Below are 23,755 nucleotides of genomic sequence, written 5' to 3' on the forward strand. Positions count from 1 at the left end.
GTTGTGCGCCATCTCGAAATATGTGCACCAAGATGGCGCACAACCTGAACATAGTATGTGTACCATGTCACGGTTCAGGTTGTGCGCCATCTTGGTGCACATATTTCGAGAGCGCCGTTTTTTTTAGCTGGACATAATTGAGTTGAATAGTCCAAAGCCATTTTACAATATGACTAACTAGTTCTAATGATATGTATCTCAGTTCCACGCATGATTAGGACGTTTTCATGCATTGTTATTTAGTATATAAACAGGTTGTTGTTCACTATCTGATTGCGGTATCACACGTTGGAGTTGAAATTGAGAATAAAGACATTGCCTCGTTGAAGCCTCTGATTAAGTCTTGGGAGATCGGTGAAAGGCACTGTCTTGCTATTCGTCGTTGTCTAACGACCGAAGAAACATTTTTCTCCCCGGCAACAAACAACCAACAACAGGTCAATATTTACTTTCCTACCTACGAGGAATGCAATATGAGAAATAATCTCCTTGCATGTTTCTACTTTCTACCTTATCTAAAACTCCTGGACTAAATTCTGTGAAATTTATAAATAGGTAACGCCAAGAAAAAATGGCAACTAACCCACAGTCTCATCTCGTAAACAAACTATAGGTTCTCTCATTTTGCAAATATTCTGATAAATTATTTGTCCAATTTAGCAAATAATGACTGTCGCTATCCCACACCCATAGCTTTTCAGCAAGTTATCTCCAGTTTATTGCATAGAATTATTACTGATAATAGTTTTCTTACAACCCATTCTATATAAAATGCTCAGACACCTTGGCATCAAGTTTTTATCTTCACATGGCGCTTGAAAAAATCTTGAATATATCCAACTTATTAGTTAGATTCTAGAGATTCTTTAGAAAATATCTCTTGGCGTCGTCTCAGAATTCATCGTCTGATAATTTGAAAGCGATTTTGTATTTAAAGAAAAGGGCTATTTTGCATCAACAATAATAACAACGACATTTTTCCTTTTTGCCCATATTCATTATAGATTTCTCGAACATTTCCTCAAAGCATTAATTCCACCTGTCAAGTTAGTATAACGTTGCCGTACCATTCAATTGAACGATTAACATGAGCAACGGAATGCAAAATCCTGCAAAGTCAGTGAGATTTTTCAATAGATCCGTTGACACCCATGAGCACTGTGTTACAATCAGGAAGCGTCATAGAAAAACTGCAAAGTTGCTTTCTATTGTTATAGCAACGTACGAAAGAAGCATTCTCGGCATATTAGTAAAAATTATTTTTTTTTTAGTTCGTATTAAAAAATGACGAAATGGTCCTCTGTGGTTAGTCGCGAACAAAACTTGATCGCAGAGGATTGACCGCAGTAGCCTCATGCAACACACGCATAAAACTTGTCATTCGATACAAAAAAGCAAATTTGCAAATCAAGTCCCAATCCATAACCGTAGAAACTTACACCGCTACCGGAACGACCTTAGATGAAAATCCGGATTTATTTAAAAAATGTCGATTTGACATGATGCTCAATATACCGGAAATACGTTGTGAATTATTGCTCCAATTTATATATTATTTTAACGTTTGGTAGTGCGCTTTGAAATATAACATAAAGATTCATTAAAATAGATGTGTGAATGCACTATTGCTATAAAAATATATATATTTATTTTGTTCGTGCAGACTTCAATGTGTTTGCTATACAAATAGGCGGATGGAGTGCACCAATCAAAAATGCCGACGAAACTTATAAAAACGGTGAATCGTCAAGAGGCAAAGTTTCCTAGGCCAATCGTTATTTCTTTGAAATGCTTATCTGTAAACTTGTCTTTAGGCTCTCGCCAGCCGGCGCTGTAAACAAAATTTGCAGCATATAACAACACCACGCAATATGTAAACTAGCTAATGAGTATTTGCAGTATTTGAAGGAATTCAGATAATCACTGCTTTACTGACACGTAATCTTTTTATATATGATTCAATTATGATTTAAGTTTGGTGAATAAAATTCCTAGTCTTGAAAAAAGTAAAAATACAACGAATAAAGATAGCGATATATAATAAAGTACAAAATATATCTAAATATGTTAAACTACAACAGCCTGTAATAAAGAATGAAGCGAATACAAAACATTTTTGCAATAACATATTGTCAAAAATATGAATATAAATGATGTTAAATTCACTATATAATTACTACATATCAAACATTCTATATATGAGTGATTAAGTTTGCATTCCATGTGTAGACCAATTTTTTTAATCATTGTATAGGCTAGTTTATGGTTGATTACAGCGGACCAAATTTGAAAATTTAACCAAGGTCAGGGAACCTATTGGAGGAAAAGTCCTGAGAAACAGACACAATGATATTTTTACGTAAATTGTGCGAAAAGTTAGGAAATCGGAAAATAACATAATAATTATCATAATTCTTTTCATATAGACATCAAAATTGTGCGAAAAGCTAAGAATCGGAAAAGAACATGATAAATATCATAATTCTTTTCATATAGACATCAAAACGGGAGGCAGTCTCAGATACAAAAATCGGTACACCTGAAGTATGCGCACCAAGATGTCGCACAACCTGAACCCTAATCTGGTACACAACCTGAGTTCAAGTTGGGCGCCATCTTGGTGCGCATACTTCAGGAGGTCCCAAAAATCTTCTATGTATTCATCAGAAAATAGTAATATGATGATGAGACTGATTGGGGGGCTATCTGTGATTGTACCTTGAACTATTGTTTCGTGCCGAGCAAAAGAAAACAGTCTCTGTTTCCAATCACCCATGTCCACTATGGTACTGATAGTAGCAACTAGGATTATGAATTCCAATATAAGCGAATCAAAAATTATCAGGTGAAAGTACGAATTGTACTGTATAAATGAAACTATAGGACCAATGATCATTGCAAAGATGGGTATTGCTCTAGCAATCAAACACCGTTTCATTATTCTTCTTAAATTTGCATTATTATTTATTTTTAATTTCCAAAAACGATAAACGAAAAGAAAAAGTAAAAAAGATTGTGAAATTGCCATAGCAATATACATAGAAGCTATTTGCAACAGCAATGTGGGAATCGGATATTGCTTTTCGGGTGCGCAACCAACTGAGGTATTGCTATATTCACCACGAATAATCATTACGAGTAAACCCGTAAGCACACCAATGATAATAAAAGCTAAGATGTGCCAAATCAATACTTGCATAAATTTAAATCGCTTTACAGAAAATAGCTGGTACACTTGTCTGTGACGCCTAAAGTAAATTAGGTACGGTATAGAGACACAAATAGCGACCAAAACATGCTTCACATATCGCAGGTTTCTGCACAGATCCACTTCATCGTCATAAGAATAACGTAATTCAAGAAAATCAAGGCATCCCACAGCAACGAACAAAATCAGAAACGTTATGATTAAGTATCTCATAACGTTCCTATCTGTATATCTTTTCATGTTTAAATATCGAGTATTCCCATGAATTCGTTTCATGACTATTCTCTTCTCCTTTTGTACTTTCCATTCATAAATCAAAGTTACGACCAAGACATAGAAGTTTAATGAAAATCTGAAAGATGCAAAAATCACAGCCGCCAGCCATTGTCTATATACTTCCTCTTTATTGAACGAATCAGTATCATTGACCGAAACATTTTGGCTTTTTTGTAGAAACCACATCTTGTAGAAAATTCGAGAACGTTGAGACAAAACGAAATTTTATTTATAATGTTTTTTAGAACAAAAATAGGTTAAACATGGTGTATTGCACGTTTGTGCGAATTTTAACCCCATATTTGCAGAAAATCTTGTAATAGTTTTGCGTTAATATATGAGTAATGTTGTGATTTCTTATGAAGATCTATAGGTATATATAATTTGACTACCAACGAATCAATATTTAATTTCCTATTGATAGGTATGTATTAGAAGTAGTGATCTCCTTGCATGTTTCTACTTTATACCTTATCTAAAACTCCTGCACTAAATTCTGTGAAATTCATAAAATAGGTAACGACAAGAAAAAAAAAATCAAATAGTTCACAAACATTCATTCTCGTAGACGCAATATATATATATATAGGTTTTCTCATTTCGCAAATATTTCGATAAACCATCTATACAATTAAGCAAAAAATTACTGTCGCTATCCCACACACATCGCCTCTTACAACCGCTTCTATATGAAATGCTCATTTACCTTGGCATTGAGCTCAAATCTTCACTTGTTTTTGAAACTATCTTGAACATATACAAAACTATTATTTCACCACAGAGTCCGGAGATTCTTTAGAAAATATCTTGTGGTATCACCTCAGAAATCAGAATTCATCGTCTGACAGTTTGAAAGCGATTTGGGCTGTATTCAAAGAAAAGGGTTATTTTTGCCTCAAGAATAATAACAAAGACATTTTTTCTTTTCGCCCATATTCGGTATAGACTCCTTTAATAAATATTTCCTCAAAGCAATAAGCCTCAAATCGTTGCAAACATTCAATTGACAATAACAACGGAATGCAAACTCCTGACTCAGAGATTTTTCAATAGATCCACTGACTTCCTCGAGCACTGCGTCACAATCAGGAAGCGTTATAGTAAATTTGCTGAGGTGCTTCCTATTGTCATTGCAACATACGAAAGAAGCTTTCTCGGCATATAATCAAACACGAATTATTTCATATGATGGAATGATCTTTATGCAACCTACACATGAAACATATCAAACTTACACCGCTACCGGAAAGGCAATATCTGAGCACTCGGATTTGGCGAAAAAATGACTAACTTACATAGTGGCGTTTACAATTAACAATTATCGCTTTAGTGTTTATATTAATTTAACGCTTGGTAGTGTACTCATTTGAAATGTAAGATATGATATCATTTAAAATATACTTATTTACGTACTTAACAACAGAATAAACGCAGAATAAAAATGAGAAAGAAATTATATACAGGTCTCTATCTCACTCCACTCAAGTTTACTCACGCCCATTTTTACCCACTCAAGTTTTTTTTATATTAAATATCACTTCGAATAAGGTTGTATGTAGCCCCGAAACCCCGGCCGTGGAAATGCACAAAGTCACAGCCACACGTGACCTCTAGAATGAAAGAAGCTACAAAGAAAGGTAGACACAATACACATCCAGCATTTGACATATTGAATAAGAAACTACAACCCAAAGGGCATCTGCACCTATTCAATGAAAGGTGCAGACCATCTATCCCAAAATGTCACATACCCACAAAATGAGCACGCAACTAAAAAAAAACACTTTTCTTAGAAATAAGCATAACGTTACTTTATAAGGCGCAAGCTAGAAAATAAGCACAAATATTAGAAATAAGCACGATAGATAACCCTGTATATACGAGATGTTATATATTCGGAATTCTATTTTTCAACAGCCTCAAATCCGACCCAAATCGCCCAGTGTCTGTCAAGTTTTGTTGGAAACAACAACCTAGTGTAAGTATTGTCATAAAAACTTGACTGATAAAAATACCAACGCCTTATATGTGTAAATTTCTGTTATAAAATTCAGTTTAGTTCAGTAAAATTTTATTGGCCAAGTTTCCCGACAGTAGCTACAGATTTCCATAAAATATAGATATAAAAAAAAGGTTAACAACTATTATTGGTACAGATCTCATGAAAGCTAATCGATGGCGCAACATTTTTAAAAATCCATTGAAATTTTGCTGACAAAGAAAAAGGTGGTACTGATAGATTTCGGTGTGTGTTGCTTTTCAACGAGTGTATGCTTAACCAAGTACACTAGTACTTTCCTGCCCTCCTGTTTTTTAAATTAGTTATTGGTGCGTGTTGGATATTCCAAGAAGGCCATACTACCAACTGATTAAGATTTCGTTATGGTTCTTGAAGTAAGATTTGCGAATTGTACATAGAGTATGAACAAATCTAACTGAAAATTATATCAGAGTATGTAAAACGAAGGAGAATTTTCACAAAAATGCAAATTGCTGATATCTGCCTGTCTTAGATTACATTATTACCTACAACAGCTCTAAGCCTCCAAAAGATAAAAGTATGGAGATATTAATAGACTCAACAGAAATGAATCAATTATCTTCCCTCAACTATTTAACAACAGTTCCTCAATTTATTTTGATTCCAATTGAATACATTAAGTTGCTATTTCACTATCCTCCTATTGTTAAACTTCACTTGCATCAGCAGAGAAATCATCAGTCCATTGGCAAGTACTAGAATGTTGATGTGAGATCTTTGAAACATCTTCAAATGTTAATTCTTTGCCCTGCATACAAAATAGAAAATTACTTTTTCACAGAATTCCCGGCGCTCCATATGTGTGTGTACCAGTATGAAGGCAATTAATTTTGTTCGCCCACTTTACATCAAGTTGTGTAATTGGACTGAAACCCACCTGCAGGGGGTATATATTCACTTGGCTAACGAAGACGGTCAGCGAATTCGTTATAGAACTAAAATAAAGAATAAAATTATGGCTTAACCCTAACCTGGTTGGTGCACACATTACAAGAGAACCGAATTCCCATATCTGTGACAATTATACTTTAAAGCTTGAGTGCAATCTCATAAAAAGTAAGAGCAGCAGTTTTCAACCTTATAAGTGTAACAGAACCCCAATCAGTGCTCCAGAGGCTCGGGGAACCCCTGTGCATTAGTCCAGCTGCATTTTATTGTCTGTATTACATCAAATATAAATATATATATTAATGTAAACACGGTACAGTAGAACGATCTTTAACATGTTGCAAGTTTAGTAACAGAGCCAAACCTTATAGGTATTTAATTTAATTTAACAATATACAAATAATAATATATTCTCCCGCATTTGAGTGTAAACTTCAAAACTTTGTTAAATTTTTTGTGCCTTGAAAACATTGGCGAAAACCTAGAAATATACCTGCGTAATACTTTCTAAGTCAATAGCAGGTTGATATTCCATGTTAGGTGCAGTATCATCACTAATAGAGATATTTGCCAAATCCTCAGAACCAGAATCCTCTTGTTCCTTGTCATCAAGGAGCACTAACTTTAATTCGGGTAGTCTGAATATAATAGGGGGTATGGGGTTAGTTAGCCAGTTATTTGTTTCACACACATGAACCTCATGGTGGAGCAAGTCATAAACGAACAGCGGTTACGTAAACACCTTACAGTGTTCATCATTCGCATCGTGCATAATTATTTCCACAATACTCGGACCTGCAAACCAACGCAAGATAATCAGAGGTAAGTGTAATAAGTATAATTGTTTGCTCATGAACACTGAAGAGTAATAACGTAACAATTAGACGTGCGCCAAGCTGACTAAGTGTTAAGAATACGCTTGCCACCACCCCTCTGATTACTGTGTGATTTTTCAGGTCCGCATACCAAGTGGAATAATACTGTGCTGTAGAGCGATAAATATGAAAATCCTATCCTATTTTATTCTAGCTATAACTTTGAAGACAAATATTAAAATACCTTTTATTTATTCTTTTGTATCTACAATTCTTCATTTCACTTGCACTAACTGCGATTGCAATATTCTCTATTGTTTGTTGTCCTTCTTCCGGCAATACTTCATTTCCAACCTGAGGTGAGCAATAATGTATTATATGGATAACAAACTCTCGAATGGTAGAAGAAAAAAAAGTGACTTGGATTTGGTACTCTGGTTCCTCCATTGTATGTGAACCAAGATGGTGGACACCGGAACGTAGTGTGTGTACCAGGCTAGGGTTAGGCCATAATTTTATTTCAATTTTTCATTAGGAGTTCGGATACTAGCCAATGACTCCCATTTGTAACTAAAATTATGGCCCACCCTAACCTGGTACACATACTACATTCCAGTGTCTGCTGTCTTGGTTCGCATAGTACAGGAGTACCATATTCTTGATATATATCCAAAACAGATGAAATGTAAAAAGATGACCTTGTAATATGAAAAGTACTTGACATCTATCAGCCTCAAATACCTAGCGTGGAAGTTGATGTGAAATAAAATATACAAACACATATATGCCTATATACCATATTCCTATCCTGTTGTGTAAAAGATAGAACGTGAAAATACCAAAATAATTGCATTAGGAAATAAGAAATATTCAGTGTTACAAGGATTTAGTTATATTTATCCCGAAGAAGAAGGCTGGCAAAATGCCTTGGCGTATCACAGTCTCTGATTCGATCACCAGTCCATGTCAGGTATGGAATTAGTTAGCCAGTTTATTTGTTCCAGATTCACGGACTTGATAGTGGAGGAAGCAGTGCTACATGAAAACTACCCTGTTGCTTTCCCTGACGCATAGCATGATGCACCAACCACCCTGCCATGGTACCACTAAGATGTTTAGAATAAATTGATTGAAAATACATGCAATGAAGTAGGAGTACAGGCAGCATTCAACAGGGATCGGATTTTATTCACACAAACTACGCTTAAAAACTGCATGCATTTTCTACCTGTTCAACAAACGATGTTTCATCACCTTGTTGCCGTATTCTTTTAACTCTCAATTGTCCCCCCTGGAGTGATAAAGAAAACAATTTCACGGATATGTCATATGACATGTTTCAGAATGCTGGTTGAGCATATGTACTAAATAGTGAGCTTTGCTCATTTCTTTTTTCGAAGAACTATATAAGCCTGAGGTTGAAGGTCAGAACTATACAAAACTTTTAATTTTAAAAATTCTTTTTATATAGAAGATGATTTCTTCAAGCAAACTTGTCAAGATATTGAAACAACAACTGACTAGATCAAAACTATAGAACCATACTTACATCTTGCTCAGTGAATGATTGAATATCTTTCTGAATAGCTAATTTGACCATACATGTTCGTTTATGACTCTCACAGTTATCAGCACGAGAAAATGATCTGTCGCATATTTCACATTTGAACGGTTTTTCTCCTGCCAGAAAGAACATTTAGGGATTAGTAAAGGTTCTATACTTAATAATATCAAATGCAGTAAAATATTTTTATAGCACTGACAGAGCAAGATTCGGACTCCACATGAATTTTACCAAGATTTCGCTAGAACATAATCTGGATTCAGGTCAATGTAGTTTTATTTTTTATGGTAATAAGAATACAAAAAAAAAAAAAAAAAAAATTGGGAATAAATTTTTTTGAACTCTGATTCAGCATTTTGAATAAATAGTTAAATACATTAAAAAAATAGGGTAATGAAATACATTTAATTATTTCAAGCAAAGTGAAAAAATCATCTAGACAAGATGTTTGATCGAAAGAACTTTTGATACCTGTATGAGTTTTCATATGACGTTTCAAATGGAATTTATCAAGAAACTTTCTATCACACATTTCACACCCATGAAGACCAATACCCGTATGCTTCTTCTGATGTAACTTTAATCCATGAACATTTACAAACTGACGACCACAAGTTTCACAGCTGAATGGGCGATCTCCTGTGATTAAAATTCATTCAGTTTTGCACACCTTTACTTAGAGAACGGCTGAAGGAAAGCAGCTAATTAAATGTAACCATAAAGACCAGGGTATTATTAGTGCTTATGATCCCAGATGCCACAAACAAAATATTAGCCAGTAGCATTAGGAAGACTGAAGTCATTAAATCAACTGCTATAACTTAGACAAAACCCAGAACAGTAGTGACTTGATTTACCTCATGAGGATAGACTTCACAATTTGGTATTCAAAAATTTTATAAATTTTCTGGGGCTTAAACCGGATGGCACAGGAATAGACCCACAATTTTATTATTTATCTCAGTAGTGAGGATAGCCGACTAGACAGCTTAATCATATGATAATGACCTCGTCCGATTACCAGTTCATGAAGGTATGGGTATAGTAAATCATTATATTTTCAGATACATGAACTTGATGATGGTGGAAGCCATCAACAGTTCACAGAAACAGCTTTGTTGCAGATGTAACATTCACCATTTCATATTTTGCAGTAACTGTGTACCTGTATGCATCATAGTATGTCTTCTCAGATGATTTTGAAAAGCAAATGTTTTCCCACAAATTTTACAAGTCAATGGATTATTATGTCGAATAATATGATATGCAAGTCTATTTTGTTGCTTGAAACCTGAAATAGAGAAAGTCTTGTATACATTTCACAATTTATTAAAAAAAGCTCCATCATTAAGTTACACAATAGCTTTAGTAATGACAAATAATTCAAATACAGGATAATTAATAGAGTAGTCTAGTAGTACAGCTTGTATAAAAAAATAATATGGAAAAGACACAAAACACTTTCTCTGGGCAAAATTAGGCGCTCCTGTAGTATGTGCACCAATTTGGCGCACAACTGAACCCTAACCTGGTATGTTTATGTTGTGCACCATCTTGGTGCCCATACTACGAGAGCATCCAAGACTATATGAAAATGCATTCCTTTCTTGATAAATTACCAAATACATACGTTTTCCACAATGTGGACAGATAGGCTCAGATTTGCTGTGGGATTTCTGATGGATAAGCAATCCACCTTTATCCTTAAATTGTTTTGCACACAGTTCACAAAAGAAAGGTCGCTCATTGGAATGGGTTAATTGATGTCTCTACAAATGATAGAAAATTATTAAATTATTCAAATCTATTGGTCAAAATATACATTAAATTTTCGAATTTCTTGCTGATAGATAGTTTGCTGAATAATAATGAACAGCGGATAGGCCTTAGTAACTAATTTTTATTAATAACAAAATATATCTTGAATAATTAGTTGCCAGTGTTAAATTTAGGTCCTATTTCGAAATTTTCAACTTGAATGACCAACCATCATATTAAATATAAAGAGTTAATAGCGAACATGTGACGATAATATACATTTTGTGCTTTTCTTAAATATAAATTGAAGGGGTTGCGACATGTTAAAAAATATTCAAAAGTGGTTGCAAAGCAAAAAGGGTTGGGAACCACTGGCAGAGATGGAAAGATTCGGGACCCAAGAATGGTCGCTCTCTACGTATTGTTCACAGTTTGTATAAACCTTGGTCAGAGTAAAAGGTTTGAACAAATAATAAAAAAAAGATAAGCACGGGTGATGAAAACACCTTGCAAAAGCATAGCTTAGTAATAGAATTTCGAACATAAACTTGACACGTTGACTCATAAACAACATTATCCCATTAAAATCATTCATAAAATGATGTTGCAACAGTTCAGTTCTTCAATTACATTAATGATATTATCTTAATTCATGCATGCTATACAATTAATTTTTCAAACAAAATTTAAACCTTTAAATTATCTTTCGTTTTAAATTTTTTGTCACATTGATCACATTGAAACGGTCTTTCTGTAGAATGTGTTCTTTCATGCCTGGTTAGATGATCTGCCTGAAATACATGCATATATACTTACAAATCAAAACATATCAATGATTTACACAAATAAAAACATTTTATGAACTCACCTTTAAAAATAATTTGCCACACGTTGTGCAACAGTGTTTTCTTTCACCTAATTTTAAAAAACATCCCATAATAGAAAAGTAAAATTAGGTACTAAAAGAGATTGCTAAATCTATTTTGTTCTATAATTCTAATGTCAAAAATATTCTTCAATTAATAGAAAAAATAATATCAGAAAAAGGGAAAACAAGTTGAACCAAACTTCATTTTGAATCTTAGTTCCAAATGTCTTCAAATTCTTATTTATATAAAGTTCTGTTTTCGTTTATTTCATACTTGAAAAATGATCAATAAATAGATGAATATAATGGAATGAAAATTCTTTGCAAAATAAAGTTTTTAAACTAGCGTTAGTTGCAGCCTAAAAATAGGGTCAGCTAACACTATGATTGAAGCATTTACCTGAATGACTAAGCATATGCCTTTTTAAATGGCTTCTTGATCTAAACAGACTTTTACAAAGATGACAAGAAAATGGCATTCCTCTTGCAACTAATTTCTTCGCTTTCTTTTCAATTTGCAAGTGTTCAGACTGACTACCAATTACAGTTACAACCTATAAAAACAAAGGCAAAATTTGAGACTTTCTATCTAATTGATTTGAAGGTACTCCGGAAGTATATGAACCAAGATGGCAGACACCGGAACGTGGTATGTGTACCAGGTTAGGGTCAGGCTATAATTTTATTCCAATTTTCCTTATTTTAGTTCTATCACGAATTGGGGGACTAGCCAAGTGACTTCCATAGTATTTGTACCTGAAACTATGGCCTAACCCTAACCTGCTACACATACCACGTTCCGGTGTCTGCCATCTTGGGTCAAATACTTCGGGAGAACCGATTTGAAAATGGGATACATTTAATTCCAATTGAAAATCAACATACATAAACAACAAAGCACCATTCAAACATAATGACATGAAGACTAAAACAGATCAGTACCGGTATCAAACTTACAGAGTACCGGTAGTCTTTCTGACTTTGTCTAACTACCAGATCGCTGAAATGAGATCACAAAACCGCCACACAATGCACAATTTTTAAACTTTGATGACATCATCACACAAAACTTTAGAGTGAAAAACGAATCATTGGAGCCCACAGATAATATTTGGAATCAGTAGAAGTTAAACCCTCCTAGTGACAACAACAATCATTGACCACTGAAAATTTCAAAGCAATTGGACCCGCTTTCAAAGAAAAAAATTTTTTTAAACAACAACAACAAAAACACAAATTCATGTCCAGTATGTTTTCTTCAAACTTACTGCATTCACGCTGTCATGGGCAGTTTTCAGATGTAACTCTAGCGATTTATGATCACTGAAGACTTCTGAACAATGTTGGCATCGAGGTTTAGTGAAAGAATCTTGGAGATATTCAGTTCTCTGCGATAAAAGATATACAATACATTTATTTATTTCTTCTCTTCTTGGAAAAAAATTGTACACGAAGCTTATGAAGTTAAAGTCTCACTTGCCTGGTTTGAATAAGTTTGATTTTGCACAACTACAATTTCATCTGTTGATGTTTCTTTACTTTTACATCGCTGGGGAACCAACTTCAGAAAATCCTAAAATTATATTGTGAAATTAAAATCATAATCTACTAGTTGAATGTAAAAATGTACAACCAATCATGATGTAAGTGATTCAATAGTCTTGCTGAACGACAACACAAATATGTATTTCTGTAACGCTTCATTGTCAAACTTTTTCCAGAAATTCGGTCCTAATTCGACCGCAGCAAATTCTTAAATCACTTAGGATAATTATCTTTGCTCTTGCTACAGCAAGGGAATACCAAGAGAAATTTCCAAGAGAATTGTTTCCTGTGTGCGATTCTATTGCTTGGCGTTGTCAGCAGTGTCTGCATCAATATGGGCGTCAATTTAACGTTAGCACAAATTCATTATGTAAAAAACAAAACATGAACAAATGTGTAACAACAATAATACAAACCTCACATGTTTTTTGCAAAGCTTCCATCTTCAGATATTTTGATATTTTTAAAATTGCCGGACAATACTCTTTGCTGAGTAGAATTTCCCCGGTATAAATGAAGTCGAGGATCATAGTGAATGACTCTGGCTTTGGCATGTTGAAAATCTGAACATACATTTAATTACTAATTAGAATAATGATCACCAATGAATGAGAATAATAAAAAAAATTCGGCAATGTGATGATCTAGTACAGTGGTTGAAATACAATAAATAAATGTTAGATTTGATCTTGCCCGCCTTATTTGTTTTTAAAACTTCTTTATTTTATTATTTATGTTCTATCCACGTATTTCCAACGTGTAATTTGAATAAAACATACTTTCGGCGTACTATCTGGTAATTTGAGCTTATTGCTAGCTAGCTATTTTGAGGTGCGGCGCGAGGCATGACAAATTCTAAAAAGGGGGTGTGGCTTAAAAAGTTTGAGAACCACTGGTCTAGTAGTTAAGCATTAGACTTAGCTGTGTTGACATTCCAGATTACTCTCGGGTTCCATCCTCATGCAAAATTGGGTAGGCAATGACAGAACTGCGAAAATTTCTGTCTCGCCAGATGTGTGAAATATCAGTGGCTGCGTATACAGGTGCCTTGTGTATTTATAAAAATTGCAATCTATTTGCTTTTGTGGTCATGAAGAAAGTAACAACTCTAAATCAAAAGATAACTAACTTACAGTAATCCTCCTTGTATCAGATTGCATAATATTTGCAAAATATTCAGATGAGGCGGCAAGAATGCACTTGTGAACCCAGTAGGTATCATGGTTACCTATAAAAAAAATTTATTCAATATGGTTACTGCAAATTTGCAAAAGTATTTTCAATTCGTCGAAAAACTGTTCAGAGGAAAGAAGAGGTTCAATCAATTTGTACTAAAGTGAACATGTTAAAACTGAAGTCTGCATTTGATTTTACTTGTCAAATTGCATGTCTAAGAGGCAAAATTGTGATTGGTATAACATATTGTTTAATTCTGAATAATATTGAAAATACTGATTTGAAGATTTTGGTTAGTGGCACCTCGTGCTAAGCGTTAGAAATACACTTGTCATCGCACCTCTGATTACTCTGAATCAGAACAGGTTTGAATTCTGTGGAAATATTTATGTACGAGAAGATTGTTGAACTCGTCACCACTGGTTCACGTAACTGCTGGACAGTTACTGCTTCCTCTATTATCAAGTCCATACACCTGAAACTAATAACTTATTACCTAATCCCATCCCCAATATGGACTGATAACCAGATGAGAAGCCATTTTCGATATATGATTAAGCCATCCTATGACTTTCCTCCCCCTCGGGATAAAAAGATTCCTTATTGTTTCTATTTGTAGTTCCAGCTTCGAATAACAAAACAAAGGAAGCTTGTCTGAGGGAAAAATAACACAATATAAAATATTTTACCGATAACAACTTGCAAATCACAGAACTTGTTTTCCATTCTGTCTTGGCTCAATTTATTTATAATTCCTGTCCTATGCCTGGATTTCAACACCATTTCATTTGCGTCCTTCCATACCATACCTGGACCATAAAAAATAAATGCATGTATGATCGAATTTTATCTACCTTTTAAAGGAAATTGAATACATGATTATTTGAATAAGTTATGGTTAACTGGTTACTAAATTAACCAGATAGCTAATGGTTATAATTATTTTTGACCCATAACTTTCGTCTTGGGTTGTAGTCACTTATAGTTATTTATATCTACAGATCCACTCAAATAAAATTGAATTAAAAAACTAGTGATAAGGCTGCTAGCTGGTAAACAAAATATAGCAATCAAATATAAGATTTATGATCAAAATGTATTGCTGGAAACTTAATGTCACGAAAAGTATTTTAAGGATAGAAATTTAAAGTCATTGATCAAGTTTGCATTTGGATAGAAATATATACAAATTACTAAAGTTAAGAGTATTGCGCTTCGAGTTAACGGTTCTGGCGGTTAACATATCAATTTTGTCTGATAGGTTTTCAAATGTTTCATTAAATACATCCCCATGTTTAATTACTAAGCAACCAAGAATATAAACATTATTTTTGTAATAAAATAAGTGAAATTACCACTACTCAGTACGAGCACTTCGATGGCATCTGATCGTGATTTCAATCTATTCTGTTCAACAAAGGAGTCAATCAAGTCATGTATATCACCAATGTTTTGCTTTGGAGTTTCTACAGTAAGTTCTTGGGTGTCCTCAGTAAGAAGAATACTTTCTGACAAGTCATTCCTGAAAATAAAGTTTGATTTGATATTAACTATGAGGTATGCAAATTTAATATCTAATATAATCAATGTTAATATACAGCATTACTAAAAGTCCCAATTTTTATTTTAGATATCAGAACCTTGGGTGTCGCTGTTCGATAACCAGCTTTGGTTGCCTGAGACTTCTTTTCCTTGTAAAACTGTATAACGATCATTTTCTCATTATTTGTGTTCGATTGATTTTTTTTACCAATTGGAAAAAATGAGCTCGACTATCACAACAAAACACCTTGAAAATCTTTCAATAAAACAATTTTACAGCAAGTCTATTCACTTTATACAAGCAATTACTGCTAAGTAAGGGGGCACTATATTTCTGGTAAGAGTCTTTCTGGTTTAGCATTGCCTACATAACTTATTGAACCTTGAGTGAGGCCGTAAGTGTGGAATATTTAACCTGACAAATTAGATAACACTAACTACTAGGCCACTGCGACCAAACTTTTAAAATAAAATAAAATCCCTCACCGTTTGATTAAAAAATTCAGCAGTGACAAAACATCACCATCAAATACATCAAGAAATTTGTTAAATTCTCGACAAACAGATCCAGCTACTTCACCAAAAGATACTTTTGCAGATTCTCTCATTTTCAAATAATGTCATTAACACCTGACAATTCTAATAATATTTACTTATTTTGCGTCAGCTACAACATTCTAGATCATATACACTGAAAGTTAAAGTGGACTTATATTCATTGGTAAATAAGAGCATTCTGAGGACTAGCAAAAAGTTTATTTTCACATTGATGTAAGAGGGGGACAGTTTGATATACAACATTAAAACAGTACACATTATCAAAGTAGTACGATTCAACAACGTCAAAATATCAGAAAAAATCAAATTAAAATATCATCATTGTGACTTGAATAGTTTAAATAATAAATAAACATTAATTGAGATTGAAAAGATATTCTGTATGCTAAATATTGCTAATTTTATCTTATTTCCCTTTAGTATGAAAAAACACTCCTATGAAAAAACACTGTACTACACACAGTACATTTTAAGTGTGTCAGGATACACCACCAACTAAATTGTATCAATATAATATTGAATCAACTGGCCAGTGTTATACAACAACGTAGCCTTTATGTAATATCATAATTCAAATATTATTTTTCAAGAACATGATAAAAATATCTTCTACCCAGTTAAAAATTCATCCTTGGCACAAACAGGTTTCAAAATATTCACCAAATATGATCTATGTTATTTTTAATTATTTTACATATCACCGATAATTTCACACAACTGTCTAATTTGTATATCACGATAAAACAAAAAAAATCCCATGCTAAAATTGTTGTAATAGTTAATCGCTGATTTTATCGAGCCATTACAAATGCAGCTAAAATTGCAAGCAAGCAATTTGAATAATGTTCTGATGATACCAAAATGACAAATAATATAATTGGCTATGATGAATTTTGAACTGGGAAAATGGCTAAGATGCAATAAGTTGATAAAAAGCAAATGAATAATATTTAAAGTTGTTTTCATTAAAGAGGTATATTAGCATGTTTTTTCTTTGGATTGCTCTGCCTCTTACTACCAAGTAATTTTAAGTCTCTACAAATGAGTGCTCTTGTCGTGTTTGGTTCAATGATATCATCAACATAACCTGAAAAAAAAAGATTAACAATCATAATTACTGTTGAGTCTAATAATTACGAGAAGGAATTCCCGCCCCAGCCAGTAACTTTTTTGTTCTTGGGAGGAATTTTGCTTTGTCTCCACTGCAGCACTACTAATATTATTTACCAGTACATATTACTATAATACAGAGTGGTTGCTAGAAAAACAGAAAATTTGGATGTCAGATGAGATCACGAACAAAACGTGTCCTCATTACTTATCGATTTAATTCGGTAAGTATGTTGATAGGTATTTGTCTGTCTGTTAGATGCACGCGATATCTCACGAAAGCATTGAATCTGCTCCAGATTTTGCATGTGCATTCATCATATGTCGAATCAGAAGGCTATTGATTTCGGATGAATTATGTCGTCTAATTAGCGAGTTATTAATCAATTAGTGATATGACACAAGGTGTCACTATGGAGTAAGAGTGCTGTTTTGGGGGACCCCCTAACTTTCGATCAGTAAGTCTTGGTCTCTGACCGATATTTTCATTTCTTTTTTGATACGTTTTTATAGGTGCAATTGGAATGATAACCCACAAGTTAACATTTAAATCCCTACATGAGCTTGGACTTTTAGGCTAAGACACTGCTCTGAAGTGTACGGCCACGTTTGAGCATCTATAAGTGGAATATAACATATGCTTTTAAAAAACTTTGTAAAAATTAATAGCTGTTTGACAAATTTTCCCTTTTTTTAGCGACCACCCTGTATATAATTATGCACTCATTATGAACTACTTAAATTCTGCAAAAGCGGGAGTGTGACTTGCACATAACACTAGCTAAGGATGCATTAAATTAGTTCCAAAATTGGTGAAGAGAGGAATTTAACAACAACTGTTAAAAACCAATGATCTAATCTGTACTCATTCAGCAAAGAGTCCAAGTCATTACAAATTATGTGTGATATGTGGGGTAAATCTAAAATTTTCAGCCTTCTTTGTTTGAGACTTTGTTCATAACATTGTTCAGAGAGAGATCAAGTTGAACTAAAGACTTGCTTTATCACCAAATGTTTGCAACACAATATACAGAATAATTGTAACTACAACTGTCTGTAGAAGTAACTATATCACATGCTTTTAACGTATGTTTTTAAAATATTTATCCAAATGCAAATATTTATCCAAAGGCCCGCACATCCATGTTTTTGGCAAGTAAGGTATTGTGCACAGAGTCTCCAATAGTAATAATTTACCACCATTACAAGTTGAATAAACAACTTACATAAACACAATGCGATTTTTATTTATTTTAAATCTTACCTCTTATTGCAGCAGGAAAAGGATTTGCAAATTTTTCAACGTATTCTTCCTCCCTGTCAGCTTGATCTGGTATTCCTCTGAATATAATTTGCACAGCTCCTTTAGCTCCCATCACAGCGACTTCAGCAGTCGGCCATGCATAATTAACATCTCCTCGCAAGTGTTTCGAAGACATGACATCATATGCTCCACCATAAGCCTGGAATCAATACACAGATGAAGTATAGTTTGTCAAATTAAAACTGTAAACTAAACTGCACTGAAAAGAAAACGTTGTACATATTAAATCTTTTATTACTTTTAGTAAGTCACATGGGTAATTTCTATTGATATAACTAGTGATGGTATTCAAAATTTTAAAAACAAATTCTCTTTTGTATCAAGCTAAAAACAGATCTCTCATTCCAGAAAATGTATTCATCTCAAGAGTCAAGAACAGGTTTGCTGACTATCACAACATTCTTTGCACAAACCCCCCGAATCCTACCGCTGGTAATAATCCATCAATGAAGAAATTCATCCCGAAAAATCAGCCTACCTTTCTAGTAATTATGGTTATTTTTGGCACTGTTGCTTCTGCAAACGCATAAAGAAGTTTGGCTCCGTGTCTTATAATTCCTCCATATTCCTGAGCAGTACCAGGTAGAAACCCAGGCACATCTACTAATGTTATTATAGGAATGTTGAAGGCATCACAGAATCTAACAAATCTTGCTGCCTTGACTGATGCATTTATATCCAAACAACCTGCAGTAAACAATAATGAACAATAAGGATTAGCTTTCATATTTATCCCATGGTGCGGTTACCAGTCCATGTCGGTCATTGAATTAGTTAGACATTTATTTGTTTTATGGACTTGATAGTGCAGGAAGCAGTCAAGCAATCCTCTCACACATAATTATCCTCCACAGGATTGCAACCTTCAAACCCACACAGGATAATCAGAGATGCGATGACGAGCGTATTTATCACAGTTAGCACAATGTACCACCTGTCAGTTGTGATTATGAAAAAAACTATATTTCAGAATCGATATCGCATAAGCATCAAATGAATAACTTTACCTGAGGCAACTTTGGGTTGATTACCAACAAATCCAACAGTTTGTCCATCCATTCTACTGAACCCAATGACAATATTTTTGGCATAATTTGGCATCACTTCCCAGAACTTGTTATTGTCTGATAACTGGGGTTAAAAAATATAAATAGGCTACTATGTTTGAATTCTTATTAAGTCAGTGTAAAAGTAAAATACTAAAAATATATTACAAATAAGCAATGGTTGTATGAAAAATGGTGAAGAATTACAATATAACAATTATTTACGTTATGCAAAACTTAATATTTCACTCACCATAATTAGTTTGAATAATAAAATACCACAAAAAATAAACAAAAACTTACAGCAGAAATAACGTCCAACATATTATATGCTTTTGTACTTTCAATAGGAACGAGATCATCCAGTATAGGACATAATCGATCAGCAGGATCGTCATTTCTTAACATAGGAGAAGAGTCAAGATTGCTGAGTGGTAAATAACTATAAAATTCTCTCAATTGTAACAAGGCATCTATGTCATTTTCAAATGCTTTATGCGCAACTCCCGATACTGTTGTGTGAGTTTTGGCTCCACCTAATTCCTCTTGTGTAACATCTTCATTTGTGACAGACTAGAAAAAAATTGATTTCTTAGATTAGATATACGGTATTTCTTGATTTGTCAAGCATATTAATACAGAAAATATACACAATGTTTTTGGTAAAGATGGAGGGAGCGATATGACAATACAGTCATCCAAATTAGATCACTCATATTTACTACTATGCATAGGATTTACAGTTATTGAATTGACCACTTTTATCACAAAACATTATAGAAAGTTTAAAATGAACTAATGATTGAAGCAATGGATTTACTACTTGCATGTATACAGGTCGATGCATATTTCAATTCATAACAATTATTCAAGTGTATCCACTAAGGAAATAGTCGAAATTCACAGTTATCAAAATAATTTTGGCCTCATTTCATTTATATATCTAGTGTGAGTATCTACGAATGATTTTATTATAGTTCTATGTGAAAATAGCATCAAAGCAAAAAATCAAATCAAAATAATAATAAACAAGTGAACTTACCTTGACAACATCAGGTCCAGTAATAAATAAATAAGAAGTGTCTTTCACCATGAAAGTAAAGTCAGTTAGTGCAGGAGAATACACTGCACCACCGGCACACGGACCCATGATCAATGATATTTGCGGTACAACACCAGATGCCATGACGTTTCGCTAGATGATGTAAAATTGGATAAATATATGAAAACTATGTTATTCTCCTATTCATCAGACAATCAATGAGTCAACATTGTGATATTATTCCTTACTAGTCGAATCTTCAAAGTTCTTCAATCTCACACACATTCATTGATAACTCATGCTATTGATTGAATTTTCACAAGACTCACTAATTTTTCTACAAAGCTTTTATGCTGGTAGATCCCTATGCATAAAATGCAAGGATGTTGTAGTAAGAGTGAAGATAACTATTCTAAGTGATACCCGAAAGACTCTTTGTTTCACATATAAATTGCAAAAGGGGTTATTTCTATCGATTCAATTTTTGAATGTATAAGCTAGTGCGTAATCAAAGAAATTTTGATGCAAACAAACTCAAAACAAGAATACCACAAACCTGAAATATATCTGCATAACCAGCAAGTGATTCTACGCCTTCTTGGATTCGAGCTCCACCAGAATCATTCAGTCCTATGACTGGAGCACCAACAAGCATAGCTTGGTCCATTATCTTGAAAATTTTAAATTTACATCCGGATTCTCATGTTTATGTTAAAAATAAACCATAAATACCGAGATTTAAAGAATAAAAATAAGTAAGAATAGCCTATATTATTGCTTTGAGAATGACAGTATTTAACATACCAATAACTGCATATATTTGAATGTGATTACCTTTAACATTTGAAAAAAATCCTGTTCAACATTCATAATATATGTACTTTTAGTGAATGTTTGACTCATACCTTACAAATTTTCTGAGCGTGGGCAGATGACAGAGATCCACCAAATACAGTGAAATCTTGTGAAAACACAAATGCTTGTCTTCCATGAATTAATCCATGTCCAGTTACAACAGAATCTCCTGGAAACTGAAACAAAAAGATATAACAAAAGAAACTATGTGGATTACTATGACCTACAGTCATTATTCATTTTGTTTGGTGTACTAATTATTAACCTTTATAAGCAAGATATGATGTGCAAAAACACATCAATAAATATTTGCTTGAGAGCGAAGTGAATAAAAGATATACAGGATAGGCTTTTTATCCCTGGCATAAGAAAGATAAGCTTAGATAATGAGTCTTAAAAATTGAAAAAAAACCTTATTAGCATCAGCATCCATTCCAAAGTCTGTACATCGTTGTTCAACAAACATGTCATATTCAATGAATGTTCCTTGATCAAGTAGAAGATCAATACGCTCTCTCGCGGTCAATTTGCCCTGGAAAATTCAAGTAATTTAGATGTGATAGAGCAGGGGCGGAAAACCAGTATTCGGCTAAAATCGACTGAATTTTTCGAAATATCTTCCGATCGATAATGAATTTGTGGCTTTCGACAAGTAATGTTTTTGTTTTTATATAGGTTGGACACAAAAATATTTTAGGCATGTCGTTATGTCCATTCATCATCAGATGCAATCGACTACTAGAGACGTGGCGATCGTCGAGCTGGTCACAATCGACATGTTGGCCACCTCTTTGATAGAGGAATAGCAAACTGGGGGATATAGCCTAAAAAGTATTGCTTTGGTTGTTTTGATCAGGATTGTACATTTGCAATAAAATATACAGTCATCACAGCTGAAATGTCCTTTTATAATCACAAACAGTAAACGAGAATGTCGGTCAGAGACAGAAGACTTACCGATCGAAAGTTAGGGTATCCCCCAAAACAGCGCTCTTACTCCATAGTGACACCTTGTGTCCCATCACTAATTAATTTATAACTCACTAAATATACGACATAATTCATCCAAAATAAATAGGCTTCTGGTCCGACATATGATAAATGTACATGCAAAATCTGGAGCAGATTCAATCTCGCTTTCGTGAGATATCGCGTGCATCTAACAGACAGACAAACAGACAAATACCTATCAACATACTTACCGATTAAAATCGATAAGTAATGAAGACTTTAGTAAAAGATTTCTGATAATTCAAATAATTCAATTTTAGATATAAACCCTTCTAAGACTTAAGGCTATATATATTTCAATATTCATTAGTATTCGTTATAAATCAGAATATATTAAAGTAAATATTATTGTTTGCAACTTGCTTAAATGTGTCACCTAAAACTAAAAACGACAGAAAAATGTTATTTTTACAAAATACTTGAGATAAACAATCCTGGTTCCCCGCGACTTCCCTTCCCCAGTAAAAATGTGTGTTTAATTTTGTATGTTATTTTTTACTGGATGGAAAAAATAAACTTGACTATAACTAGCCTATACGACTCATGAGAGTCAGAGGTTATATAATTAAGTTTACTATTCTACCTTCTTATGTTGTGCTTCCATACGATATTGTCCACCACCTTGAAGAGCCTTTTTCCTTTTCTCTTCAATCCGCTCATGAACTGATAATTGAGTGCTTGTGCGATGGTGACTTAAAAATCCCATTGCTTGTGCATATTTGCCAGAACGTCCAACAGAGTTTATTCCATTAAAATTCGACCTCAATAACAAACTTCCCAACGTCTTCACTTTACAAAGGTTGGCCATAACTTTAGTGTATCAGTAATATCAATGAACAGGATAGATGATGGCGCAAAACAACGAAGTCCCAAATCTGTAAATTGCTTGTAAGAACAACTTTTTGGATTTCGAATATGTGGCACATGAGGTGGCAGCATTAAAACGTCACTGGCACAACCGTGATGCCACGTCAATCATAGGCTGAAGGACACTCACGCCTGAATGGTTTCATGCTTTATTGTATGTGAGTTTGGGAATTTGGAAACATGTTCTGATTGTTGCCAGAGAAAGACAGATAGAGATTGATTGTCACAAAAACAAAGTCAACACTATTTATTCATTAAGAA

General features: G+C 33.7%; 3 protein-coding genes across 4 annotated transcripts; all 3 read right to left on the minus strand.

The window, feature by feature from the left end:
• Positions 1-1,474: 1,474 nt before the first annotated feature.
• LOC120327789 (uncharacterized) lies at positions 1,475-12,803 on the minus strand. Its single transcript, XM_078114245.1, has 12 exons — positions 12,687-12,803; positions 11,819-11,972; positions 11,419-11,465; positions 11,243-11,341; positions 10,423-10,561; positions 9,958-10,083; positions 9,264-9,431; positions 8,778-8,908; positions 8,457-8,519; positions 7,473-7,582; positions 6,907-7,051; positions 1,475-6,273 (listed from the first exon to the last, which is right to left on the minus strand). The coding sequence occupies exons 2-12, from the start codon at positions 11,895-11,897 to the stop codon at positions 6,172-6,174; spliced, it is 1,209 nt and encodes a 402-aa protein (XP_077970371.1). The 5' UTR covers positions 11,898-11,972; positions 12,687-12,803; the 3' UTR covers positions 1,475-6,171.
• Positions 12,804-12,859: 56 nt separating this feature from the next.
• LOC144425057 (kelch-like protein 31) lies at positions 12,860-16,300 on the minus strand. Of its 2 annotated transcripts, none has more exons than XM_078114246.1 (6): positions 16,168-16,300; positions 15,495-15,661; positions 14,829-14,948; positions 14,097-14,191; positions 13,380-13,526; positions 12,860-12,991 (listed from the first exon to the last, which is right to left on the minus strand). In XM_078114246.1, the coding sequence occupies exons 1-6, from the start codon at positions 16,287-16,289 to the stop codon at positions 12,875-12,877; spliced, it is 768 nt and encodes a 255-aa protein (XP_077970372.1). In that variant the 5' UTR covers positions 16,290-16,300; the 3' UTR covers positions 12,860-12,874. The 2 variants fall into 2 exon arrangements, with proteins under 2 accessions (XP_077970372.1, XP_077970373.1); XM_078114247.1 differs by having other exon boundaries at positions 12,891-12,991; positions 13,385-13,526.
• Positions 16,301-16,372: 72 nt separating this feature from the next.
• Positions 16,373-23,570, minus strand: LOC120327791 (propionyl-CoA carboxylase beta chain, mitochondrial-like). Its single transcript, XM_039394150.2, has 10 exons — positions 23,211-23,570; positions 22,029-22,148; positions 21,667-21,792; positions 21,318-21,431; positions 20,762-20,914; positions 20,023-20,292; positions 19,681-19,804; positions 19,152-19,360; positions 18,614-18,812; positions 16,373-17,326 (listed from the first exon to the last, which is right to left on the minus strand). The coding sequence occupies exons 1-10, from the start codon at positions 23,433-23,435 to the stop codon at positions 17,205-17,207; spliced, it is 1,662 nt and encodes a 553-aa protein (XP_039250084.1). The 5' UTR covers positions 23,436-23,570; the 3' UTR covers positions 16,373-17,204.
• Between the last annotated feature and the right edge of the window lie 185 nt (positions 23,571-23,755).

This window comes from Styela clava, chromosome 7 (assembly GCF_964204865.1).
Source record: "Styela clava chromosome 7, kaStyClav1.hap1.2, whole genome shotgun sequence".
Lineage (NCBI taxonomy): Eukaryota > Metazoa > Chordata > Ascidiacea > Stolidobranchia > Styelidae > Styela > Styela clava.

Bases quoted from the DNA above. Each gene is read 5' to 3' on its own strand.
- LOC144425057 (XM_078114246.1), bottom strand. From the start codon at position 16,289: ATGAGAGAATCTGCAAAAGTATCTTTTGGTGAAGTAGCTGGATCTGTT. The intron at 14,949-15,494 runs GTAATTTCACTT...TTTATGGTCCAG, and splicing joins AGTGCTCGTACTGAGTAGTG to GTATGGTATGGAAGGACGCA. The intron at 14,192-14,828 runs GTAAAATATTTT...TTTTTTTTATAG, and splicing joins TGATTTGCAAGTTGTTATCG to GTAACCATGATACCTACTGG.
- LOC120327791 (XM_039394150.2), bottom strand. From the start codon at position 23,435: ATGGCCAACCTTTGTAAAGTGAAGACGTTGGGAAGTTTGTTATTGAGG. The intron at 22,149-23,210 runs GTAGAATAGTAA...TGAATTTTCCAG, and splicing joins TGGAAGCACAACATAAGAAG to GGCAAATTGACCGCGAGAGA. The intron at 20,915-21,317 runs GTTTGTGGTATT...TACATCATCTAG, and splicing joins GTTATGCAGATATATTTCAG to CGAAACGTCATGGCATCTGG.
- LOC120327789 (XM_078114245.1), bottom strand. From the start codon at position 11,897: ATGCCATTTTCTTGTCATCTTTGTAAAAGTCTGTTTAGATCAAGAAGC. The intron at 11,342-11,418 runs GTGAGTTCATAA...CATGTATTTCAG, and splicing joins GTGGCAAATTATTTTTAAAG to GCAGATCATCTAACCAGGCA. The intron at 6,274-6,906 runs GTATATTTCTAG...TTTTGTATGCAG, and splicing joins ACTTAGAAAGTATTACGCAG to GGCAAAGAATTAACATTTGA.